The sequence below is a fragment of the Podarcis melisellensis genome (assembly GCF_964234715.1).
Source record: "Podarcis melisellensis genome assembly, chromosome: 1".
In the NCBI taxonomy this organism is placed as follows: domain Eukaryota; kingdom Metazoa; phylum Chordata; class Lepidosauria; order Squamata; family Lacertidae; genus Podarcis; species Podarcis melisellensis.
The window spans coordinates 122,059,719-122,081,397 of record NC_138528.1 but is presented as its reverse complement, the minus strand read 5'-3'; the positions used below and the strand labels follow the sequence as shown (position 1 = coordinate 122,081,397).

Sequence of the window (21,679 nt, the reverse complement as noted above, 5' to 3'; positions counted from 1 at the left end):
GAACTAGCTGTCAGGCTTCAGGGAATTGACTTCCTCCCCCCCCCCCCGTGGCAGTAAATAAGCAGAACAAAGGAAAAAGAGTCGTCTTACCAGTTGTTGTTGTTGTTGTTTAGTCGTTTAGTCGTGTCCGACTCTTCGTGACCCCATGGACCAGAGCACGCCAGGCACACCTGTTAGAAACTTTAATAATCACAGTGAGGGAACAAAGAACACGTTTCCCAGAAATGGCGGTGCTCCCAATTAAGGATTACACCCTCTTCCATCCCTATTAATCCACGTCCCTCCTACGTCTTGTAATCTGAGGTTGTCCCCTTTGTGCTTTCTGTTCTTAAACTTTCTGAGATCTTCTTGACCTTGGGGAGAGCGGATGAATGCTGTCCAGAGATTGTGAATCTGTTAACTCTCTCTCTCCCAGTGTTTCTTCTCCTAGCTGTTCCCCATCCAGTATTTCCCAGCTTCTGCCTTCTGAACTATATCCCTCTGCAAACCACTGTTCCAGATCTATACTGTCCTCCTGCTCCTGGGAAGATTCAGGATCAGGGGGAGGGGGTGGTTCCCAACATTCTTCCACAGTGCAGCCCTCCTCAGCACGGTCCCTGACACTATCTCAACATAAGTTGATAGCTTTTCCAGCAAAAGGTAGCTCAATTAATGAATTAAAACACATCGCCCGAGTAAGGGCTTCTTTCCTCGGATGCATGCATCCCTTGTGACTGGCTGTGGCATATCAACAGACCTAGTATAAAGGCATTGTATTTGAAGTACGACGAGGTGATCAGAAAGGGTTGTCTGTGGTGATAGGTTTGTGATGGCCCAATCCTGCATTTCAGTGGTTACTCGGAGCTACTGCCACCAGGGAATGAAAATACATATGTGAACCAGCCCTAATATAAAGGTAAAAGGTGAAGGGACCCCTGACCATTAGGTCCAGTTGCAAACGACTCTGGGGTTGCAGCGCTCATCTCACTTTACTGGCCGAGGGATCCGGCGTACAGCCTCCGGGTCATGTGGCCAGCATGACTAAACCGCATCTGGTGAACAAGAGCAGCGCACGGAAACGCTGTTTACCTAGCCACTGGAGTGGTACCTATTTATCTACTTGCACTTGACATGCTTTTGAACTGCTAGGTTGGCAGGAGCAGGGACCGAGCAATGGGAGCTCACCCCGTCGTGGGGATTCAAACGCCGACCTTCTGATCAGCAAGCCCTAGGCTCTGTGGTTTAACCCACAGTGCCACCTGCATCCCTGGCCCTAATATATTTGGGACCAAATATTTGCATCTGTGTATCTGCTGGCAAGGGACACGGGTGGTGCTGTGGGTTAAACCACAGAGTCTAGGACTTGCCGATCAGAAGGTCGGTAGTTCAAATCCCCGTGATGGGGTGAGCTCCTGTTGCTCGGTCCCTGCTCCTGCCAACCTAGCAGTTCAAAAGCACGTCAAAGTGCAAGTAGATAAATAGGTACCGCTCTGGCGGGGAGGTAAACGGCATTTCCGTGCCCTGCTCTGGTTCACCAGAAGCGGCTTAGTCATGCTGGCCACATGACCCGGAAGCTGTACGCCAGCTCCCTCGGCCAATAAAGCGACATGAGCGCCGCAACCCCAGAGTTGGTCACGACTGGACCTAATGCTCAGGGGTCCCTTTACCTTTACCTATCTGCTGGCAAAAGTGTTGATAGTGCTGCAATTTGCAATGTGATAGATAGATGATATATAGATAGAGCCCTACTTGATCAGACAAAAGGCCCATCTAGTCTAGCATTCTGTTCCAATAGTGGCCAACTAGATGCCCAGGGGAAGGCCACAATCAAGAGATGAGCCCAATAACACTCTTTGCCACCTCACAATCTCCAGCAGCTAGTATTTAGGCATGGAGTGGAATTTTTGCTTGCTTGATGGAATGATCTCCCATTTGCTCCTGTTGCACCCTGGGATTGGGGGGAGGTAGTGGCACACGGGGTAGAGGGTGAGCCTTGTTCGGCTAGTGGGAGTCCTTGCACTGGCTTCTGCTAGCAGAACTGGGTAGCTTCTGATACGAATATACAGTCATACCTCGGATTAAAGACGCTTCAGGTTGCGTCCCGTGGTGACCCGGAAGTAACAGAAAGGGTTACTTCCAGGTTTCTCCACTCGCGCATGCGCAGATGCTCAGATTGAGGTAACGCGCATGCGCAGACACGGCGAATCACGACACACGCAGACGCGGGTTGCGTTCTGCTCATGATGCGAACGGGGCTCTGGAACAGATCCCGTTCGCATCCAGAGGTACCACTGTATAGCCATCATGACTCGTAGGCACAGATAGCCTTGTTCTTGATGGCCTTGTCTAATGTTGGCATAACTTTATGACATTGCTTTGGCAAGGTGATTAGTATATCCCCATGCTAAGCTAAGCACCGGTTGTTGACTGAGCAAGGTTTCGGATCAGAGTTTTGCTTCAGTGCATTTGAACTGGTCTCCACCCCCATTGTTCAGCCCGGACACTGAGTTCCAGCGCTGGGGGCCTTCTGGCAGTTCCCTCATTGTGAGAGGTGAGGCTGCAGGGAACCAGACAGAGGGCCTTCTTGGTGGTGGCACCCGCCCTGTGGAACGCCCTCCCATCAGATGTCAAAGAGATAAACAACTACCTGACATTCAGAAGACATCTTAAGTTCAGGGAAGTTTTTAATATTTAACGCTGTACTGTTTTTAACACTTGATTGGGAGCTGCCCAGAGTGGCTGGGGAAACTCAGCCAGATGGGCGGGGTATAAATAAATTATTATTATTATTATTATTATTATTATTATTATTATTATTATTTAGATATTTCATTCAGCTAAATTGGTGTGCATGGCTCAGGGCGTTTAGATCTCCCAGATTACTTGTCAAATGCATAGGATACTGCAGCTGATCAATAACCCCAGGCAGCTGACTCTTTAAGGATCTGACTTCACAGCTCTTGTGGGATACCTTGAAGTGATTTGCCACTTTCCCACCTTCTGTCATTTTCATGCAATGGATAGCAGTTTGGAAAGAGGCTCTTAACCCCCTTTTGGGAGAGGCAGGAGCTGATTCTGCAGAGCTTTGGTGTCACACGCTGGGTAGCTCAGTTGTTTAGAGCGTGGTGCTGATAACGCCAAGGTTGCAGGTTCGATCCCTGTTTGGGACAGCTGCATATTCTTGTATTCCAGGGGGTTGGATCAGATGATCCCTTCACAGCTAAGAAAGGGAGGTGCTTCTTGTATCAAAGGATCATATAGTTGGAAGGGACCATGAGGGTCATCTAGTTCAGCAACGCAGGAATCTTTTGCCCAACACAGGACTTGAACCCACAGCCCTGAGATTAAGAATCTCATGCTCTACAGACTGAGCTATCCCTTCCAACTCTACAATTCTATGTGGATTTGAGCTGGTACCACACAATATCTTCCTTTCCTCCCCTAGGAGAATATCTTGCTCAGAGGGCTCAGAAGCGAAAAGCACAGGAACCTCCTCCAGCCAGTGATTTGGGTGCCGGACCGTCAACGTCTAAAGCTAAACCTGGCGGCAAAAAGGACCGGGAAAATTTCAGAAGTGCTCTTGTTAACATCATCATGTGAGCTTCTGTGTAATTTTATTTTTTTTAGAAAAGTTCTTTCCTCTTTTAGAAAGTGCAAATATACTTTTTTTTTTTAAAAAAAAGGATGACCACCGAAAGAAAAAAGGTCAGTTTTGAGAAAGTCGGAAAAAACAGACCTTCCTGCCCAGCAGCAGGAGGCTAAGCAAATCCCCTTGCTTCTGACTTAACTGAGATCAGGACTGATTTGCCAACCGGAGTTTGAAAACCATTGTGATTGAATTGTCGTGTTTGTTTTCGTTAGGCAGCCGGACCTTACTGAGGAGCAGCAGCTTTCCATAGAAGAAGCGAAACCTGGGGCAACAGAGGGCATAGAAAAAGACATTTTGGTAAACAAGACAATGACTCTTTGATTTGAGTATTTATCAAGGGGAGGGAAAGCAGGATTGAAACATTAGGACCGGCAGTGATGCTGGGGGCCAGAGAGGCAGTGGTGCTCTCTTGTCAATGGTGATGCTCCCAGCTTTGGCAGGGATGGGGCAGGGCAAGGTGGTAAGAGGGTCAGGTGAACGGAATCCCCTCATACACTGCTGATGATCCTCCCTGGGGGTTTTCGGTGACTTCAGAAGGGAAATAAGGAGCTTGTGGCCCCTCCATGTGGTTTGTGGATGGGCAAACTCCCATCGTTCCAAACTTCCAGCTATGCTGGCTGGGGCTGCTGGGTTTTTTTTGCTTTATTTTATATTATTTATTGAAAAAGAAAAAGCACAAAGTTACAAGTGCACAGAGTAAGGTAAAAGGTAAAGGTAGAGGACCCCTGGACGGTAAAGTCCAGTCAAAGCGGACTATGGGGTTGCGGCGCTCATCTCGCTTTCAGGATAAGGGAGCTGGTGTTTGTCCACAGACAGCTTTCCGGGTCATGTGGCCAGCGTGACTAAGCCGCTTTTGGTGCAACGGGACACCATGACGAGTGCCAGAGTGCATGGAAACACCGTTTACGTTCCCACCGCAGCGGGAAGACACAAAAAGAGTGAGATAGGACACAAAAATAGGAAGTTAGCCCTAAGGAAGTTAGATTAGCTTCAACCAGAGCCAGGGCCTTTTCAGCACTGGCTCCGGCCTGGTGGAACGCTCTGCCTCATGAGACCAGGGCTCTGCAGGATCTGATTTCTTTCCGCAGGGCCTGTAAGACAGAGTTGTTCCACCTGGCCTTTGGCTTGGAGCCAGTTTGATTCCCTCCCTCCCTCCCTCTCTTTCTTTTTTCTTTTCCTTTCTCCTCCTGCGATGAGGCTACATTTTAATATTTTAATGTTTCAATATTTTAATGTTGTATTTTAATTTTGTTTTTAAGTTGTAATCATTCAACTTGTTTTTATTAGCCGCCTTGAGCCCGGCCTTGGCTGGGGAGGGCGGGGTATAAATAGAAATTATTATTATTATTATTATTAAAAAGAAAGAACAAGAAATGGTACCCGTGTAGAAAACAATACAGAACAATAACAACAACAAAAATATATTGTGCACTTTACACAAAAGGGGGAAAACTGTTATTGTAGTTAACCAGACCTTAACCTAATATGGTATTTATAAAAAATAATTTCAAATGTCATTAAATTTGTCCATGGCAAGTCTACGTTTGTACAACTTGTTCATGTGCAGTGAGTTTGTACGTATTGTCAATCCAATAATTAAAGGGCGCTGCATTGTTATTCTTCCAGTTAATCAATACCAGTCTTTTTGCCGTAGTCCAGAGAGTCCATTCATATTGTCCCTTTGTTAGATTCCATGTGTTGGGTGTATAATTCAAAAAGATATTTCTCCCTGCAAATTTAAGATTGTTCCGTACAGTCTTCTAGATTCTCTCTCTTTCCTTCTCCTCAAAAATATTCAGTGTAGGATGTTGTACAAACATATATTTTAATGGAGCATTATACGTGTCACATCTCCAACAGCTATGATCCCTAGCTAGCAGGACCAGTGGTCAGGGATGATGGGAATTGTAGTCTCAAAACATCTGGAGGGCCGAGGTTGAGGAAGCCTGAGCTAGAGAGCTAGAGAGTCCCTTCCACAGGCTCTGTGTTAGAGGTTAAAAGTTTGAAACGGGAAGCAAAAGGAAATGGAAAGTCTACTCCAAAAAATACGAAGCAGTCGTGCACGCACAGGTTAATTGTAGTTAGCACATTGACATATGTTTCACATATGTTTAAAGTGTGTGTTTGTGTGTGTGTGTTTGTGTGTGTGTGTGTGTGTGTGAGAGAGAGAGATTTTGGGAGGGAACACATGCATCCATCAAGGCCAGAAATAGCTTTGCATTTTCATAGCATGTTCTGGTCTGAATCTCCTGTGATGTTCTGATTTTGCAGAAATACTACTATTACATTCGCCACGGGATAGATACGGAACATGTGGCCCCAATGGAGGACTCCTGGCTGGAGCATGTCCTGGCACTTGTGCCACAACATTTGAAAGTGCTCAGTGAAAGTATCTATGCCCTCTCCGATGAAATGAGAGAGGACTATCTTCTCAGTGTGAAGAAAGCAATAGGTAATGTCAAATGTGATATTTGCTGGAGAAGGTCAGTCTTGAGTATTGTTTCAGCATAGGTGCATTTTTAGCCCATATGTTGTCCATACTGTGTTCTAGAGGAGCCTAGAGTTTTACTGGGAAATATACCAGAGTTTTCTTAATGAAAAGATAAGCAACGATGGGCAAATGCCCCTGAAGCAGTTTGCCACCACTTCCTGCCCAAACCCTAACCCTAAGCCTACAGGCCTGGCTGTGGTCAAGGAGAAACTGTTTCTAGAGCAACATCTTTGAGGAGATAACGCTGCACACAGCAGAGGATTCTGGGAACATGGGGAGGAACTCAGCATCACACTATTACAGTACAGTGGTACTTCAGGTTACAGACTCCGCTAACCCAGAAATAGTACCTCGGGTTAAGAACTTTGCTTCAGGATGAGAACAGAAATCGCGCAGCGGCGGCGGCAGTGGGAGGCCCCATTAGCTAAAGTGGTGCTTCAGGTTAAGAACGGTTTCAGGTTAAGAACGGACCTCCGGAACTAATTAAGTACATAACCAGAGGTACCACTATAGTGCAAGCATTTTGGCTTGCTGGGTGGAACAGTCCCCACCTCCTCCTGCTGTGCACTGTTCTGGGATTCTCCTGAACTTTCCAGAGCCAATTTGGGGTACACACGGTGGGAGGGGGGAGAGGGTGCAAAACCCCATTTTGCAAGTGATGTGACTCAGTTGAATCCCACCCACGGTGTTCTAAGTGTTCTTTGTTCTTAGGTGCACATCCTGGGTAGGATTCAGTTTTGTACTCTTCCAGTCATTCTGTCTGTGCAAGATGGAAAGATCCTGCCCCTTGCCCTGTTTTTGAGGGTCTCACAGTCATCCCCCAGAGCCAATTTGGGCCGGCATTGGGGGAAGGAGAGAAGGGCTTCTGCTGATGGGGTTTGTTAGGCCAATGCTGCCCTCTGTTTACAGGGGGAGGTCGCCAGGCCTGTTGAGCCTCAACACAACTTCATCAGCAGCACAGAGAAAGTTTGAAAGCCTCTGTGTGGTTACTGTTTGCTGCCTTTATTCATCACTCACGCCGTAAAATGACTCAAAGCAACTCACTGTTGTAAAAGCGTACATGATTAAAATTTTTTTAACGCTATTGGAAAGATATAAAAACATTATTGGCTAAAAGGCCTCATCCCAGTATCGTAGAAAAGGACAAGTCTTATTCCTTCGAAGACAGAGGTCCTCTGGCTGGGACGGAGCGATATGGGATTGAGGGGGCAACTCCCATCTCTTGCGGGGGTGCAATTAGTGCCAGCATCATCTGTTAAGAGTTTGGGTGTAATCTTCGATACCTCCCTCTCTATGGAGGCGCAGATTACAGCTATAACAAAGGCGGCATTTTTTCATCTCCGCCAAGCTAAGCAGTTGGCTCCTTATCTCTCTCGTCCTGACCTAGCCACTGTGATCCACGCGACGGTCACCTCCAGACTGGATTATTGTAACTCGCTCTACGTTGGGCTGCCCTTGAGACTGACCCAGAAACTCCAGCGGGTGCAGAATGTCGCGGCAAGACTCCTTATGGGGTCTTCGCTGCGAGATCATATTCATCTGGTACTATACCAGCTGCACTGGCTCCTGGTGGAGTACAGGATCAGGTTTAAGGTGCTGGTTTTAACCTTTAAAGCCCTATACGGCCTAGGACCCTCGCACCTACGGGACGGCCTCTCCTGGTATGTCCCACAGAGAAATTTACGGTCTGCAAATAAAAACATCCTAAAGATCCCAGGCCACAGAGAGGTTAGGCTGGCCTCAACTAGAGCCAGGGCTTTCTTGGCCGCGGCTCCAATCTGGTGGAACACTCTGTCACAAGAGACTAGGGCCCTGCGGGACTTGACATCTTTCTGCAGGGCCTGCAAGACAGAGCTGTTCCACCAGGCCTTTGGTCAGGGCGCAGCCTGACCCCCTCCTCTGGCAATCTGCACAGAATTTTGCTTGATGGTTGCCATTAATTTGATTTTAATTTGATTTTAATTAATTTTATAATGAATGTTTTTAGAATGTTGGACTATTTTGATTGTTGTTAGCCTCCCTGAGCCCAGCTTCGGCTGGGGTGGGCGGGATATAAATAAAATTTATTATTATTATTATTATTATTATTATTATTATTATTATTATTACTATTATTATTCCACCCTACTAAAAGATGAACTCCAATGCAGACTAGGGTACCATCATACCATAATAGGTCTCAAATTAAGAGCCAAATGCTTGGGTAAACGTCTTTGCCTGGTGCCTAAAAGTCAATAATGACGATGCTGGGTTCGTCTCTCTGGAGTGAGCGTTCCACCGTTGGGGAGCCACTTCTGTTGCAGAATGCTATCTGTAAATGAGTGATGCTTGGAAACTCTGGCCCTTTAGGTGTTGCTGGGCTGTAGCTCCCATCATCACCCCTGACTATTGGCTGTGCTTTCTGGGGCTGATGGAAGTTGGAATCCAGCAACTTCTGAAAGTCCGTGAGTTCTCCATCTCTGCCATAAGCAGAATAGCGTGTGCCACTGTTCATTCCCAATGCATTGTTGCTGGATAAATTGTTCTGGAAAGCACACATAAATTCTGTCTGAAAGGTTTAAACAAACAGGATTCCTCTTGGAAAAGCTTTCCATCCATTCTGGGCATAGAAGCCTGGTCTCCATCGTTCTTCTTTGGCCGTAGTCCTAAACACACTTATTACGATGTAAGCCTCACTAAACACTATGAGACTTATTTCTAAGTAAACATGCATAAGAATGCACTGTGAGGGTTTTTATTTCCCAGCTGCTTTTAATTTTCTGCTGGTTCAGCCTTTTTATGTACACTTATTTTGTTTTGTTTTGCAAAGCGTTCTTAAATCAAATGACTTTGATCCGCGTTGCCTTTGGTTACTCCTGCATAACACCCTTGAAGTCTTTTAGAAATAATTGGTTCGGCTTCTTTGTCACAGTCCCCCCTTCCCCTCTTTTGCTGAGATTATTTGTGTTCTGCTCTGTTTTTAATGCCTCCTTTTAGTTGACTTTGTTTTGAGAGACCCCAGAGAAAAGGAGGAAGACAAGAAGCAAGTTCTTCCACCTCATCGTGAAGAGTAAGGAAACGCTACTTCAAAACTTTTGCCTAGAAACTGTAACAGGCAAAATGCCTGAAGCTGCCTTAGGATGCAGTTCCTGTGCAATCTTAACCTGGGCGTAAATCACATTTCCCCACAATGGTTCTACTTCTATGCATGGGATTGCGCTCTTGAAATGAGACCCCATTGGTGCAGTGATGATATGTATCCTTCTTGGCAAGAGCTCTCCAAGGTTTCAGACAGGTCATTCCCACCTTCTAGCTGCAGATACCAGGGCATAGCTGTCAACTTACAGATTTGAAAATAAGGGAGCAGCAGCCTCGAAAATAAGGGATCAGCAGCCCAAATAAGGGATTTTCCGGGCACAGGTATGTTCAACTTCTGAGCCCCTCTGAGCCAAAGGCAGAAAGCCCAGCCAGCAGCCAAACAAAGCCTCAAGCGGTGGTTCCCACAGCACAGCAACCCGGCAAAGGGGATGCAGCAAGGAAAACCTCTGTCACTTTTCTGCTGGGAAGCGCTGAGCAAAGGCGAGTCCCCAGGCAACGCGGCCGATTTGATTGGCTCAAGGCATGCAAGCTCCACCCCCCAGTCGTTCTTAGACTCCTTATTGGGTGAGCAACGCAGCCAAGCAACACAGCTGGAGCCTCCCTGGCCGGCAGGGAGGGAGGGAGAGAAGCTGCTTCCTTTGAAACCCGGGAAATGTAAGGGACATCATCAATAAGGGACAGCAGCGGGACACGGCACTGGGATAAGGGAGTTTCCCACCAAATAAGGGACGGTTGACAGCTATGTACCAGGGTTTGGGCAAAAGATGTGCTCTAACACCCCAGTGAACAGAGGGCTCCCCCCACCCTATATGGAAATGCAGAATGCTCTGCTTCCTGGTTTCTAGCTGTTGTGCAATGGGTTTAGGTAGAGCTTCAGCCCGTAAAAAGGTAAACGTAAATGAATCATGCAAAAGATGGGGTTAGACCAGATGTTTGTCTCACAGTAGCAGTGCCTGAAATGCACACCTTTGTAATGAAAGAAATGAAGGATTCCACCACGGGCTTAACCAGGATTTTTGTTTTGGCAAGCTTTAGTTAGGGGGGCAGAACCTCAGATTTGTATTGATTTTGACCCCATGCCCCCCCCGGCTACGCCAATGGATTCCACACTCTGAGTAGGTCTTAGAATGTGCAACAACAGTCCAGTTGAGCATGTGGATTTCTGTAGTGGAGCTGTTGCGATTCCAAGCTGAGTTACATATTGACCCTTGCTCCTGTCGCAAATTTTGTTTAGTCCATGGGTTAATTTGTAGTTGACCTTTCTACTGACCTTTCTATGACACATTGCTCCTTCTTTGCCATCAACTTTATGGATCTCCTTATCACCATAGTTCATACATTTGTAAACAATGAAGAACTTTATGTGCCTTTTAAACAAAATAAAATATTGTGGTGTTCTCCTTGTTCTGGCCTGCACTGAGCATGCTGCACATTAGGTTTTAATGTTTTTCAGATCTGGGGACACAAAACTGTATTTTTTTTAATAAAAAATGTAAATGCTGTTGCAGTGTCACTAAACCTCAGAGCAGAACATGGCAAAAAACCAATAATAATAATAATAATAATAATAATAATAATAATAATAATAATAATAATATATAATTTATACCCTGCCCATCTGGCTGGGTTTCCCCAGCCACTCTGGGCGACTACCTACAGCCTTATTGGACACCAAACACGAAGTCACTGTTTTACTGTTATGTAAACTTGCAGAAAACAATAATATAGCTCTTATTATACAACTTTCTATTGAAATGATTATGCGACACAGTTGATGTTGGCTTACAAATGCGTGCAAATGAAGCATTGTGCTATTATTACAAGAGAAGCCCTAAAGCCACTGACGACAAAAAACATTCCCCCCCCCCTTATTTAGTGCTAAGTATCGAATAAGAGTTGCTGCCACAAAATAAGACAGACTTATGAGAAACACATTTTGCAAGCTAAAGCATAGGTGTTGCAAGCTGTCAGGTGAAGGCAGAAGAAAAAGTACAACGGCACTTTCATTATGCTTCCTGTTCGGAGTGGATGGTTTGGCTGTGTAAACAGCAACAGGATTTCTTGCAAAGAAGGTATAAACATGGGCAATTCCAGGAAGGGATGCTTTGGGGGCCCATTGGCGTCCAATACCTCTACTGTCCTTGCCAAATCACCTCTCTCACAGGTAGCCTGGGCATGTGGAACAGACCTACTAGATGCTCCATGAGGAGGAACAGGTGGGCATCTGGAGTGTAGTAGGACCAGCATTAGTGGACAGAACATCTGGAACAGCTGGGGAAGAGGACATGCTTTTGCTAATTCTGCCCAGCATGCTCCTTTGCCAGGGACTCCTTGGATGAAGTTGAAGGTTGTGCTGAGGACTGCTAGCCTGTTGTGGGGGAAAAACCAACCCAAAAACTCCTAGCTACACTAGTGGCTAAAATTATGGAAATCTTTTGGAAACAGTGCATTTCCGAGGGTTGATAGCACCTGATTGGCTCTCTAAACACTCCTGCTCGTTGGCTACATTCAAATGAAGGAAAGCTTCTCATATCCTGCAAGTTGTGCTACCTTTTTCTGGTTATTTGCTTATAACTTTTGATGGAACACAGATAACTGAACAAACTTTGTTGCATTACATTCTTCATTAAATTATCTTTCCATTGATATATAATGTTATGGTATTGCTCAAAAATAAAGTGGTGTTATGAGCTACCAAACTTCAGAAATACACTTTTTTTCTAGAAGGTTTCTACAATTTTGGCCACTGGTGTAGGTAAACCAGATGGCTGTGGTGCCTTGGAGGACAGCAATACCACAAGGAACAAGGGTTAGGCTTAACTAGCTTCCTTCCTTCCTTCCTTCCTTCCTTCCTTCCTTCCTTCCTTCCTTCCTTCTTTCCGCTCTCCCTGCAGTTCTTACTCTGTTAATGTTGATCTTGCTCTGTGTGCATTAAATAAGAATGGGTTAATGGATTGCATCTTACTATAATATTGATTTTAGGTTTCCATAGGTTTATTGAACTGATGGTTCCATTTTATGATAGCTTGTTGACACGCTTTCTAATTGTGTCAAAATGTGATGCTGCGTTTTGATATTGGTTGAATGTTTAGGCAGAGGGCCTTCTCGGTAGTGGCACCCGCCCTGTGGAACGCCCTCCCACCAGATGTCAAAGAGAAAAACAACTACCAAACTTTTAGAAGACATCTGAAGGCAGGCCTGGTTAGGGAAGCTTTTAATGTTTAATAGGTTATTGTATTTTAATATTTTGTTGGAAGCCGCCCAGAGTGGCTGGGGAAACCCAGCCAGATGGGCGGGGTATAAATAAATAATAAATTATTATTATTATTAGTAGTAGTAGTAGTAATGGTGGGGTGCCTTGCAATGAAACCAACACTGTGCACATCCAGCCAAAGACCCACAGCAGAAGTTCCATTGTGCTCAATGGGGATCCTATAGATTCTATAGGCATTTGGGAGAAAGCCTCATGCTCACCGGCAGATTTTGTGCCTCTGACAAACTCACTTCCTTGCCTGTGTGTACACTTAGTAGTTCTAAGTGTACTTCTAATTGGTTAATTAACTACCTAAATTGTATGCATACGGCTAATTAATTTGATAAGACCTAGGCATTCACAAGGGATTTTGGCTTAGTAAAAGAATTTCCAAACTCAGAAGAAAATCTTAACCACCACCCTATTTAATCTTGATATATTTCCCCAAAGGTGTATTTTTAATTTCTGACAAGCTGGTAAAATTGGGTTTGACTTCTATTTTTTAAAAAATTCAATAACACAGCACAGATATATCTGTACTCCATGTATCTCTTGGGATCTCAGTGTTACTAATTTGTGAGGGTTTTTTTTCTTTTTGTTTATAGGATGGAGATAGTGCCCAAACCTTGGAACAAGTCCTACCTGGCAGCTCGTGCTTATATAAATGAGCATTTGTACGCGATGAATCCCACCATGTTGGCTGTTCTAGACCTCTGGCAGACATCTTTTAAGTAAGCAGTGTTTTGAATGCATAGATGTTGCACTTCTGTCGATGTAAATGTAATAATAACTAATAAAAATAAAATTTTATTTATATTCCACCCTTCCCTGTTCAAAAACTGGGCTCAGGGCAGCTAACAACAAATTTAAAACACTTTAAAACACTTAATTATAAAAGCAGCATAAAATACAGTATAAAAACATGAATAACAATAAAATTCAAAAATCAAAAATCAATTAGATAACCCCCCATCAGGGCTAGCTGGCTGAATTGGTCCTACTTGGGCCAGCGAGGAGGTCAGGGGAGAATTAGCTGTGGGGTCTCAGAGTGGGTGATATTCATAAAAGGGGAGCGGGAGGAAAGAGAAGAAAATAAATGATCAGGCAGAATTCAAATGTGTACAGATGTGTTTACAGATGTGTAAGTAAAAGTTTCCCAAAGTAGGAGAAGCAGAAGAAAATGCTGTGCCTCTGCTCCTTTTCTACTCCTTGTACCCAAGGCTTTGGCCCAGTGTACCTGAAGGAGTGTCTCCACTCTCCTTGTTCAGCCCGGACACTGAGGTCCAGCTCCGAGGGTCTTCTGGTGGTCCCCTCACTGCGAGAAGCGAGGTTACAGGGAACCGGGCAGAAGGCCTTCTCGGTAGTGACGCCCACCCTGTGGAACTCCCTCCCATCAGATGTCAAGGAAATAAACAACTGACCTTTAGAAGACTTTTGAAGGCAGCCCTGTTTAGGAAAGTTTTTAATGTTTGATGTTTTATCGTGTTTTTAATATTCTGTAGGGAGCCGCCCAGAGTGGCTGGGGAAACCCAGCCAGATGGACAGGGAATAAATAAATTAATAATAATAATAATAATTAGAGCCAATGTGGTGTAGTGATTAAGAACGGTAGACTCGTAATCTGGGGAACCGGGTTCGCTTCCTCGCTCCTCCACATGCAGCTGCTGGGTGACCTTGGGCCAGTCACACTTCTCTGAAGTCTCTCAGCCCCACTCACCTCACAGAGTGTTTGTTGTGAGGGAGGAAGGGAAAGGAGAATGTTAGCCGCTTTGAGACTCCTTTGGGTAGTGATAAAGTGGGATACCAAATCCAAACTCTTCTTCTATTATTATTATTATTATTATTATTATTATTATTATTATTATTATTATTTTATTTATTCACACACCCCTTGCATGTCTCTACTTTTCTCTCCTTTGGGGCTCTCCCCAAAAGCCACCCTTTGTGTAAAGCTTTTGGACTAACCCCTTAGGCTTCACCCTCAAAACAAAATCCTAAGGGTGCAATCCTAGGTCCTCCCTACTTATGACACCAGGAGACAACCTCCAATGCACTTGTTCTTTGCACCAGTCACCTGATCATCACTGAGAGCGAGGTCCTTTGGAGGTGTGTTGTTGGTGCCAGCAGCACACTGCTGAAGTCATGTTTGCGTGTCGAAGTCCCCAGGGCCGCCCCAATAACTCACACACCACACAGAATTTTTAAAAACAAAAAAATTCCTTCGAGTACCACCTTAAAGACCAACTAAGTTAGTTCTTGGTATGAGCTTTCGTGTGTATGCACACTTCTTCAGATACACTGAAACAGAAGTCACCAGACCCTTCTATATAGTGAGAAGGTGGGGAGGGGTATTACTCAGAAGGGTGGTGGGAATGGGTGATTGGCAGATTACCCTTCTGAGTAATACCCCTCCCCACCTTCTCACTATATAGAAGGGCCTGGTAACTTCTGTTTCAGTGTATCTGAAGAAGTGTGCATGCACACCAAAGCTCATACCAAGAACTAACTTAGTTGGTCTTTAAGGTGCTACTGGAAGGAATTTTTTTGTTTTGACTATGGCAGACCAACACGGCTACCTATCTGTAACAGAATTTTTTGTTTAAGATATTTGGCATAATTTTGGCCACAACTTTATTAAAATACAAATTTGTGAGTGGTTGCTTAGGCATTGGTTGCGACTATCTGCCCCCACCATGGGGGACAGACTGACATTCCACACGCCTGCGAAAGTCAGAAAAGGGGAATACACTTGGGGGTAGCAACGGAGTAGGGAACCTGCCCTCAGCCCAAATGCAACCAGGAGCTCATTGCTAAGGCCCGAGCCGCCTTGACAGAGTGGACAAGCAATGGTGAGCCCCTGTATTCCTTTAATGGACTACCCTTGCAGCAGCAGCATTAGAGGGGCAGGCACAGCCAATCCCTGCCCCTCAACCAACCAAACCATAAACTAATGCCTAACCGCGAACCGTACAAGTTGTGACAATTTGCTACGCAGTAGGCAAAAACCAAATGGCCCCAGCCAATCAGCCAGATGGACAAAATTCCTACAGGGCCCCTGCCCCAAGAGCAGACGACCCCATGACAGGCATAGCAAGGTCAAAGCGAACAACCCTATTCTAGGGAGGGAGGGACAGGCAATCCGATGCACGGGCGAAAAGAGTAAGCCCTAGCCTCGTGCAAGAAGTTTTAGCATTTCTGGCTGTCAATCAACAAATGGCAACAGTAACTTCTTCCCAACAACAAGGGAAGCCCCAATCGCATCTGTGGCCAACAGTCAATTAGCCCGCCCCCCAACTTTGGAGTGTCCTGGCGGCCCCCACCGCAACACGTGCTCTCTGTGAAGGAGAACACGCTTTGCAGACATGGTTAAAACTGCACCCGCAAATGGACATTTGTCTTCTCTGTGTACAACAGAGGCCCCTAGTCCTGGTCGCAAGTCAACAGTCATATGCAACTGTCACATCAAAATCTATTGCAGCAGTACTTATCATGCATCCAGGAGCTAGTTTCTGCTTTTCCAGGTTACAGTTCTGCAATTCCAAGTCTCTGAAAAGCAGCCCAAGGCTACTATAAGCAAATATTATAGTTGAGTAATTGTGCTTCTGGGACTCCACAGCTTAAAAAATAGCTTGCTGGGAGGATAGTGAGCAGAAATACGGCTGGCAGCGAAATGGCTAAGCGCTCGTCCACCCATCACTCAAAATTACAGTGCTCCAAATCTGCTTTAAAAAGACAAACATTTAGTACTTAGTTATGCACATTTCTGCATTAATTATTTGCCCCTTCGATCTCCTCTTAATTTGAAATACTTCACTTGTGGATTTTGTAAGGCAGGTAGACAACAAGTTTAAACAAGCAAGATGCCTAAAAGTTTCCACTTCGTTCACTGTCTATTTTTTTTAATCCCCTATTATTTTTCTTATACCATGCTTTATTCTGTTGAATATTATTTATTCATTGCCTCAAACTGCAAAACACGATGATCATACAAATGACCAGTCTCATCCCATGGTGTTTAGTAATCAGAGGTGCAGCTGCTTAATTTTGAACATCGGCAAGTAATAAAAATAATAATTTCAAAAGAACCAAAGCTAAACTAATAGCTGGAAATTTTCACCCCAGGCTGTTGGTATGAAGGGAAATAAGACGAAATTTGATTGGCTTGTTCTGTTGTGGCAGGGCCTCATTCTGACAGCAAGAGCCCTGGAGGAACTAAATGTTGTCAGAGGACATTACAGTGGTGCCCCGCAAGACGAATGCCTCGCAAGACGAAAAACCCGCAAGACGAAAGGGTTTTTTGGTTTTTGCGACGCTTCGCTAGACGATTTTCCCTATGGGCTTGCATCGCAAGACGAAAGCCCATAGGGAAATCTCGGGGACCTTTTTTTAAATGCTGGCGGTGGGGAGCAAAGCCTTTTCCCCCCCTCCGGACTTCAGAAGAGGTCCAGGAAGGCCGGCGGGGGCGAAAGGCTTTGCTCCCCACCGCCAGCATTTTAAAAGCGTCCGGGATAGCAGGGAAGCGCTTCCCGCTATCCCGGACGGCTTTTGAAGGCAGGCGGGGGGAGCAAAGACTTTTGCCCCCCCGCCCGCCTTGGGAAGAGGTCCTGGACCTCTTCCCAAGGCGGGCGGGGGGCAAAAGTCTTTGCTCCCCCCTGCCTGCCTTTCCGGGAGAGCGGGAAGGCAGCGCTGCCTTTTCCGCTCTCCCGGAAAGGCAGGCAGGGGGGAGCAAAGACTTTTGCCCCCCGCCCGCCTTCGGAAGAGGTCCAGGACCTCTTCCCAAGGCGGGCGGGGGGCAAAAGTCTTTGCCCCCCCTGCCTGCCTAACCAGGGGCTTTTAAATCGCCCCGGGACTATCCGGGGCAATTTAAAAGCCCCCAGACGGCTTTTGAACGCAGGCGGGGGGGGGGGGGAGCAAAGACTTTTGCTCCCCGCCCGCCTTGGGAAGACCTCTTCCCAAGGCGGGCGGGGGGCAAAAGTCTTTGCTCCCCCCTGCCTGCCTTCCCGGGGGCTTTTAAATCGCCCCGGGACAGCTGAGAATTCCTCCGTTGTTCCGGGGCGATTTTAAAATGCTGGCGGGCGGCAGCGAAGGCTTCGCTGCCGCCCGCCGGCATTTTAAAAGCCCCCGGGACTGTCCCGGGAAGGCAGGCGGGGGGGGAAGCAAAGACCTTCGCCCCCGCCAGCCTTCAGAAGAGGTCGGGGGACAGACTGTCCCCAGACCTGGTCTGAAGGCGGTTCGGTTTCCATAGGAACGCATTAATTGATTTTTAATGCATTCCTATGGGAAACCGTGGTTCGCAAGACAAAAAACTCGCAAGACGAAAAGACTTGCGGAACGAATTAATTTCGTCTTGCGAAGCACCACTGTATCTTTAATACATTTCTAGAGTTGTGCCTAATTAGAATAAGGTTTCTGTCCTGACAGAGCAAGATCACAAACGTTACCATTTTTCATTTAAATCAGCTGTTGAGCCAATTCCCAGATGGAATATTTTCATTCCTGAAGCTCAGATTATTTCATTAGTAAATATATATTGTGGTAAAAGAAAAGACAAGAAAAAAAATCCTTTAAACTGTTGCTTTGTCATGCTTAGTTTTGTTCTCTTAAGTCACCAGATAGTTACGTTTATCAGGGAAGTTTTAATTGAGTTGTTTGTTCCTGCTTTGTTTTCATGCGGCAGAGAAGTACCTGACAGCTCATCAGATAATTTAATTTGACATGTCAGCTAGTCCAAAAAGATAATCTGCTTTTAAATAATAGGCAGCTAATTTTCTTTTAAAGATATGAAATCTGATTAATTTCGTTTTGCACAGGCAAAATTGTTGCACTGGGAATTATTGTTCAGGATCCAGTGGGTTTGTTCTCCGCCAAATGTAATTGAAAAGTTGAGAATTACTACCTTGTGGTCCCGACATTCTTTGTTTCATTTCCCTCATTAATAGAAGACCAGCAGAGCCAACTATAGGGGGCAGAAGGGGCTTCAACCCCCTTAATATTTGTGGGTAGGGGGCTGAGCTCCCCCAGTATTGAGGGGACCCCCGTCCTCTGCAGCTCACCGTCGCCGAGTGGGGGTAGGAAACGCTGAGGGGCGTGTTATGTTGTGCATATGACATCACACGACGCCAGGCCCCCTCAATATGGGGGACAACTCGACACCCCTGTAAATGAATTATATTCCCTGAGCAAAATACCTGTGATTCCTTCCTTCCTTCCTTTCTGAAATCACACATATTGTTAATGTTTTTATGTTACGCAGAATTGCCCGAGACAATAATGATTTACAAATATAGGAGACCATTTATGCCGTCTAGTTACAAGTTTCCCCTTCTACTTGGCTGATTTAAGTAGATTCCACTTAAATAATATATTTGTTCCTGTGGAATAAGAGAAATAGTGTCTTTGGACCATGTTGTCTTGTTTTGCACTTGGTATAAGCAGCCCAGGGAGTGGCTCATTCTTGATTTATTAAAAACTTTACCCAGAAGAGCTAATGAAATTTGAGTTTTTAGTGTTTTTCCTATCCCTTGCACCAAATAGGAAGCAAATGGTGAAGTAAATTTTCTGTCGTCTCTCCTTTGAGTCTTACATTTTCTTATCATGTTAATTACATGTACGTTATCAACTTTTATTGAAGATACGTGATTACTTTTATTTGAATCCAGATGCCTTTAAAAGAATTCATAAGAATATTGAAGCCGTCTAGATTCAAATCGAGAAACATACTGTTTTAAGTCAGAAGACGCGTGCTACAATCTGGATTGTACATAAGCTGTTAAACTAAGGCATCTTCCATTCATACACTTGTAATCTGTTTTCATATTTAATTATTTAAAAATGCTCTGGTTCTCCAGAAGTGGCTTAGTCATGCTGGCCACATGACCTGGAAGCTGTACGCCGGCTCCCTCGGCCAATAAAGCGAGATGAGCGTCGCAACCCCAGAGTCGTCCGCGACTAGACCTAATGGTCAGGGATCCCTTTACCTTTATGACCTTGCTATGCCATTGGGGGTCATCTGCTGTTGGGGCAGGGGCCCAGTAGGAATTTTCCCATTTGGCTGATTGGCTGGTGGCACTTGGGTTTCGCCTGCCGTGTAGCAAATCATCACAGCTTTGTAAGGTTTGGTGGTTAGGCATTGGTTCAAGGTGGTCTAGAGGGCAGGTCAGAGAACATGGCCCCTCCAATGCACAACAGGTATTCCGTTAAAGGAATCCAGGGACTCTCCATGCTTTTGTTGACCCCTTTCGGGGGGTAGGGCCATGCAAGAGCCCCTGGGAGCATTTTGGAGTGAGCTTGAGTCACGTGACTATACCAGTGTTCCCCCACGGTGTTCACCTGTACTGACAATATGGTGGGGCCCAGCCATCAGTGCTGTCCTGCTGAGGTCAGGTGTAGCTAGTTGGGAACTAATGCCTAAACAAACCATTCACTATCTGTAATCAATAAAGTTGTGACCAAAATTATGCCAATAAACTAAAACTAAACTCCGTGTCGATTGTGTCTTTATTATTGGGAAGCTCCTGGGCATAGGCGCCGACTCCATGGGGCCTGAGGGGGCCCGAGCCCCCTCAAAAATTCGTTTGGGGGGCTCTACCCCCCCAATAATTTAAGAAAATTATTAGTTATATTATGCTTTGTAAAATCACAAAATTATGTTGGTATTTTTTATTTTCCTTGTTTGACAATAGTTACCTTTTAAAATACATTCAGTAATGAGTTAAAACAAAGCCACTCCCGATCTAGAGAGGGGGTGGGGTTGCGGGCTCTCGACCCATCAACAACCCATCAACAATCTCGCGGGGCTGGCGTCAGCCCCGTGAGAAGCGGGGATTCCCCCTAGCTCATTAATATTCACTGCCCACGGCGGCAGCCAATCGGCTGCCGCAAAGGGTGGGCCATCACAGGTTCACTTAAGGTCGGGGCAGCCCGGGGCTCGCCCCTTTCGTTCCCCCAGCAGCAGCGGTTTGGAGGTCTTGGGCCCCCCCAATATTTTTTATAAGTCAGTATGGGCCCCCGCCCCCCCAATATTTTTTATAAGTCGGCGCCCCTGTTCCTGGGGATCTAAACATGCAACAAAACAGAGCATTCACGGTTTTCTTTGTTTAAAGCTATAAACATCAGAGGCAAGTGGCTTGGGAAAAGGTGTTTACCAGATTGTTTTCATGACTCCTACAGAGATTTGCGCTTATTTGATAAAGAAGCATTTCATAATCGTTCGGAATCGATGGAGCTCTCATTCTTCCAGAACATAGTTGTGAGGCATATGGAAGCTACCAAAGACGCTCTTTTTAAAAAGTAAGACCAAAGCGTATTCTGTGAATAATGTGCCTCAGGTTTAAGGGCTGGCCACAACCCCTTTTTCGATTGCTTGTTCAGGGATGGAGTTTCCTGTTATACTTGAAATGTTGTTTTTGATATGAATACTAGAACTGTCTAGGGGGTATGTATACTGTATGTGTACATCAGCCTGGCACTACTCTCGTGTATTCAAATGGAATTAATTCTGCTCTTTGTTTTAATTTTAATTTCCTGTTAATCTGCAATGATATTATTTTGCGGGGGAGGGAGGGTGGGTTTGCAGTGTTTTTTTTTTCATGGAAGAGCCCGCCATATTTTGTTTGTTGGGAAATATTATTCTCTTAACCAGCGTGTTTATTGTCATTTGGAGTGCTGTGTGGAATGTGGCTGTATGACTGTGCAGTCGTACCTTGCAAGTCGGGCAGCCTAGTTCTCAAACGTTTTGGCTCCTGAACGATCAAAACCCAGAAGTGAGTGTTCTGGTTTCTGAATGTTCTTTTGGAAGCTGATCGTCCGACGGGGCTTCCGCGGCTTCCGATTGGCTGCAGGAGCTTCCTGCAGCCAATCAGAAGCTGCAATTTGGTTTTGGAGCATTTTGGCTTCCGGAACGGATTCTGTTCGACTCCCAAGGTATTGGGATCCTATTGGCTAGTGCCCATGACATCACCGATGTCAAGCAGCTCTCATCACAGACTTTATTGTCTGGTTTTGCAAGACAGGACGTTTGAACCCTTAGGAGAACATGGGAAACCTGTTGAAGGGACATTATAAAAGAGAATGCTTTTGCGTGGCCTGCGGTACTGCAGATAAAATGGACAGTTCTTGGGGTTTTTTTAGTGGGAAAAAGGTCATACTGAGAGAAACAATTTAGTTAACAATACCAAAAATAGTGTTAAAAGGTGTGTTCAGGTGAGATTCACTTAAAACATTTACTTTT

The 21,679-nt window shown here is 45.5% G+C and overlaps 1 protein-coding gene across 1 annotated transcript in view; it reads left to right on the top strand.

Annotated features, from left to right (window-relative positions):
* The window catches only part of DNAH7 (dynein axonemal heavy chain 7), a 153,138-nt gene that overhangs the window by 9,359 nt on the left and 122,100 nt on the right, over positions 1-21,679 (top strand). Inside the window, exons 4-9 of the mRNA XM_081886711.1 lie at positions 3,425-3,575; positions 3,841-3,925; positions 5,900-6,080; positions 9,096-9,168; positions 13,056-13,181; positions 20,620-20,739. Of these exons, the coding sequence (XP_081742837.1) occupies positions 3,425-3,575; positions 3,841-3,925; positions 5,900-6,080; positions 9,096-9,168; positions 13,056-13,181; positions 20,620-20,739 (736 nt within the window). The remainder of the gene's footprint in view (positions 1-3,424; positions 3,576-3,840; positions 3,926-5,899; positions 6,081-9,095; positions 9,169-13,055; positions 13,182-20,619; positions 20,740-21,679) is intronic.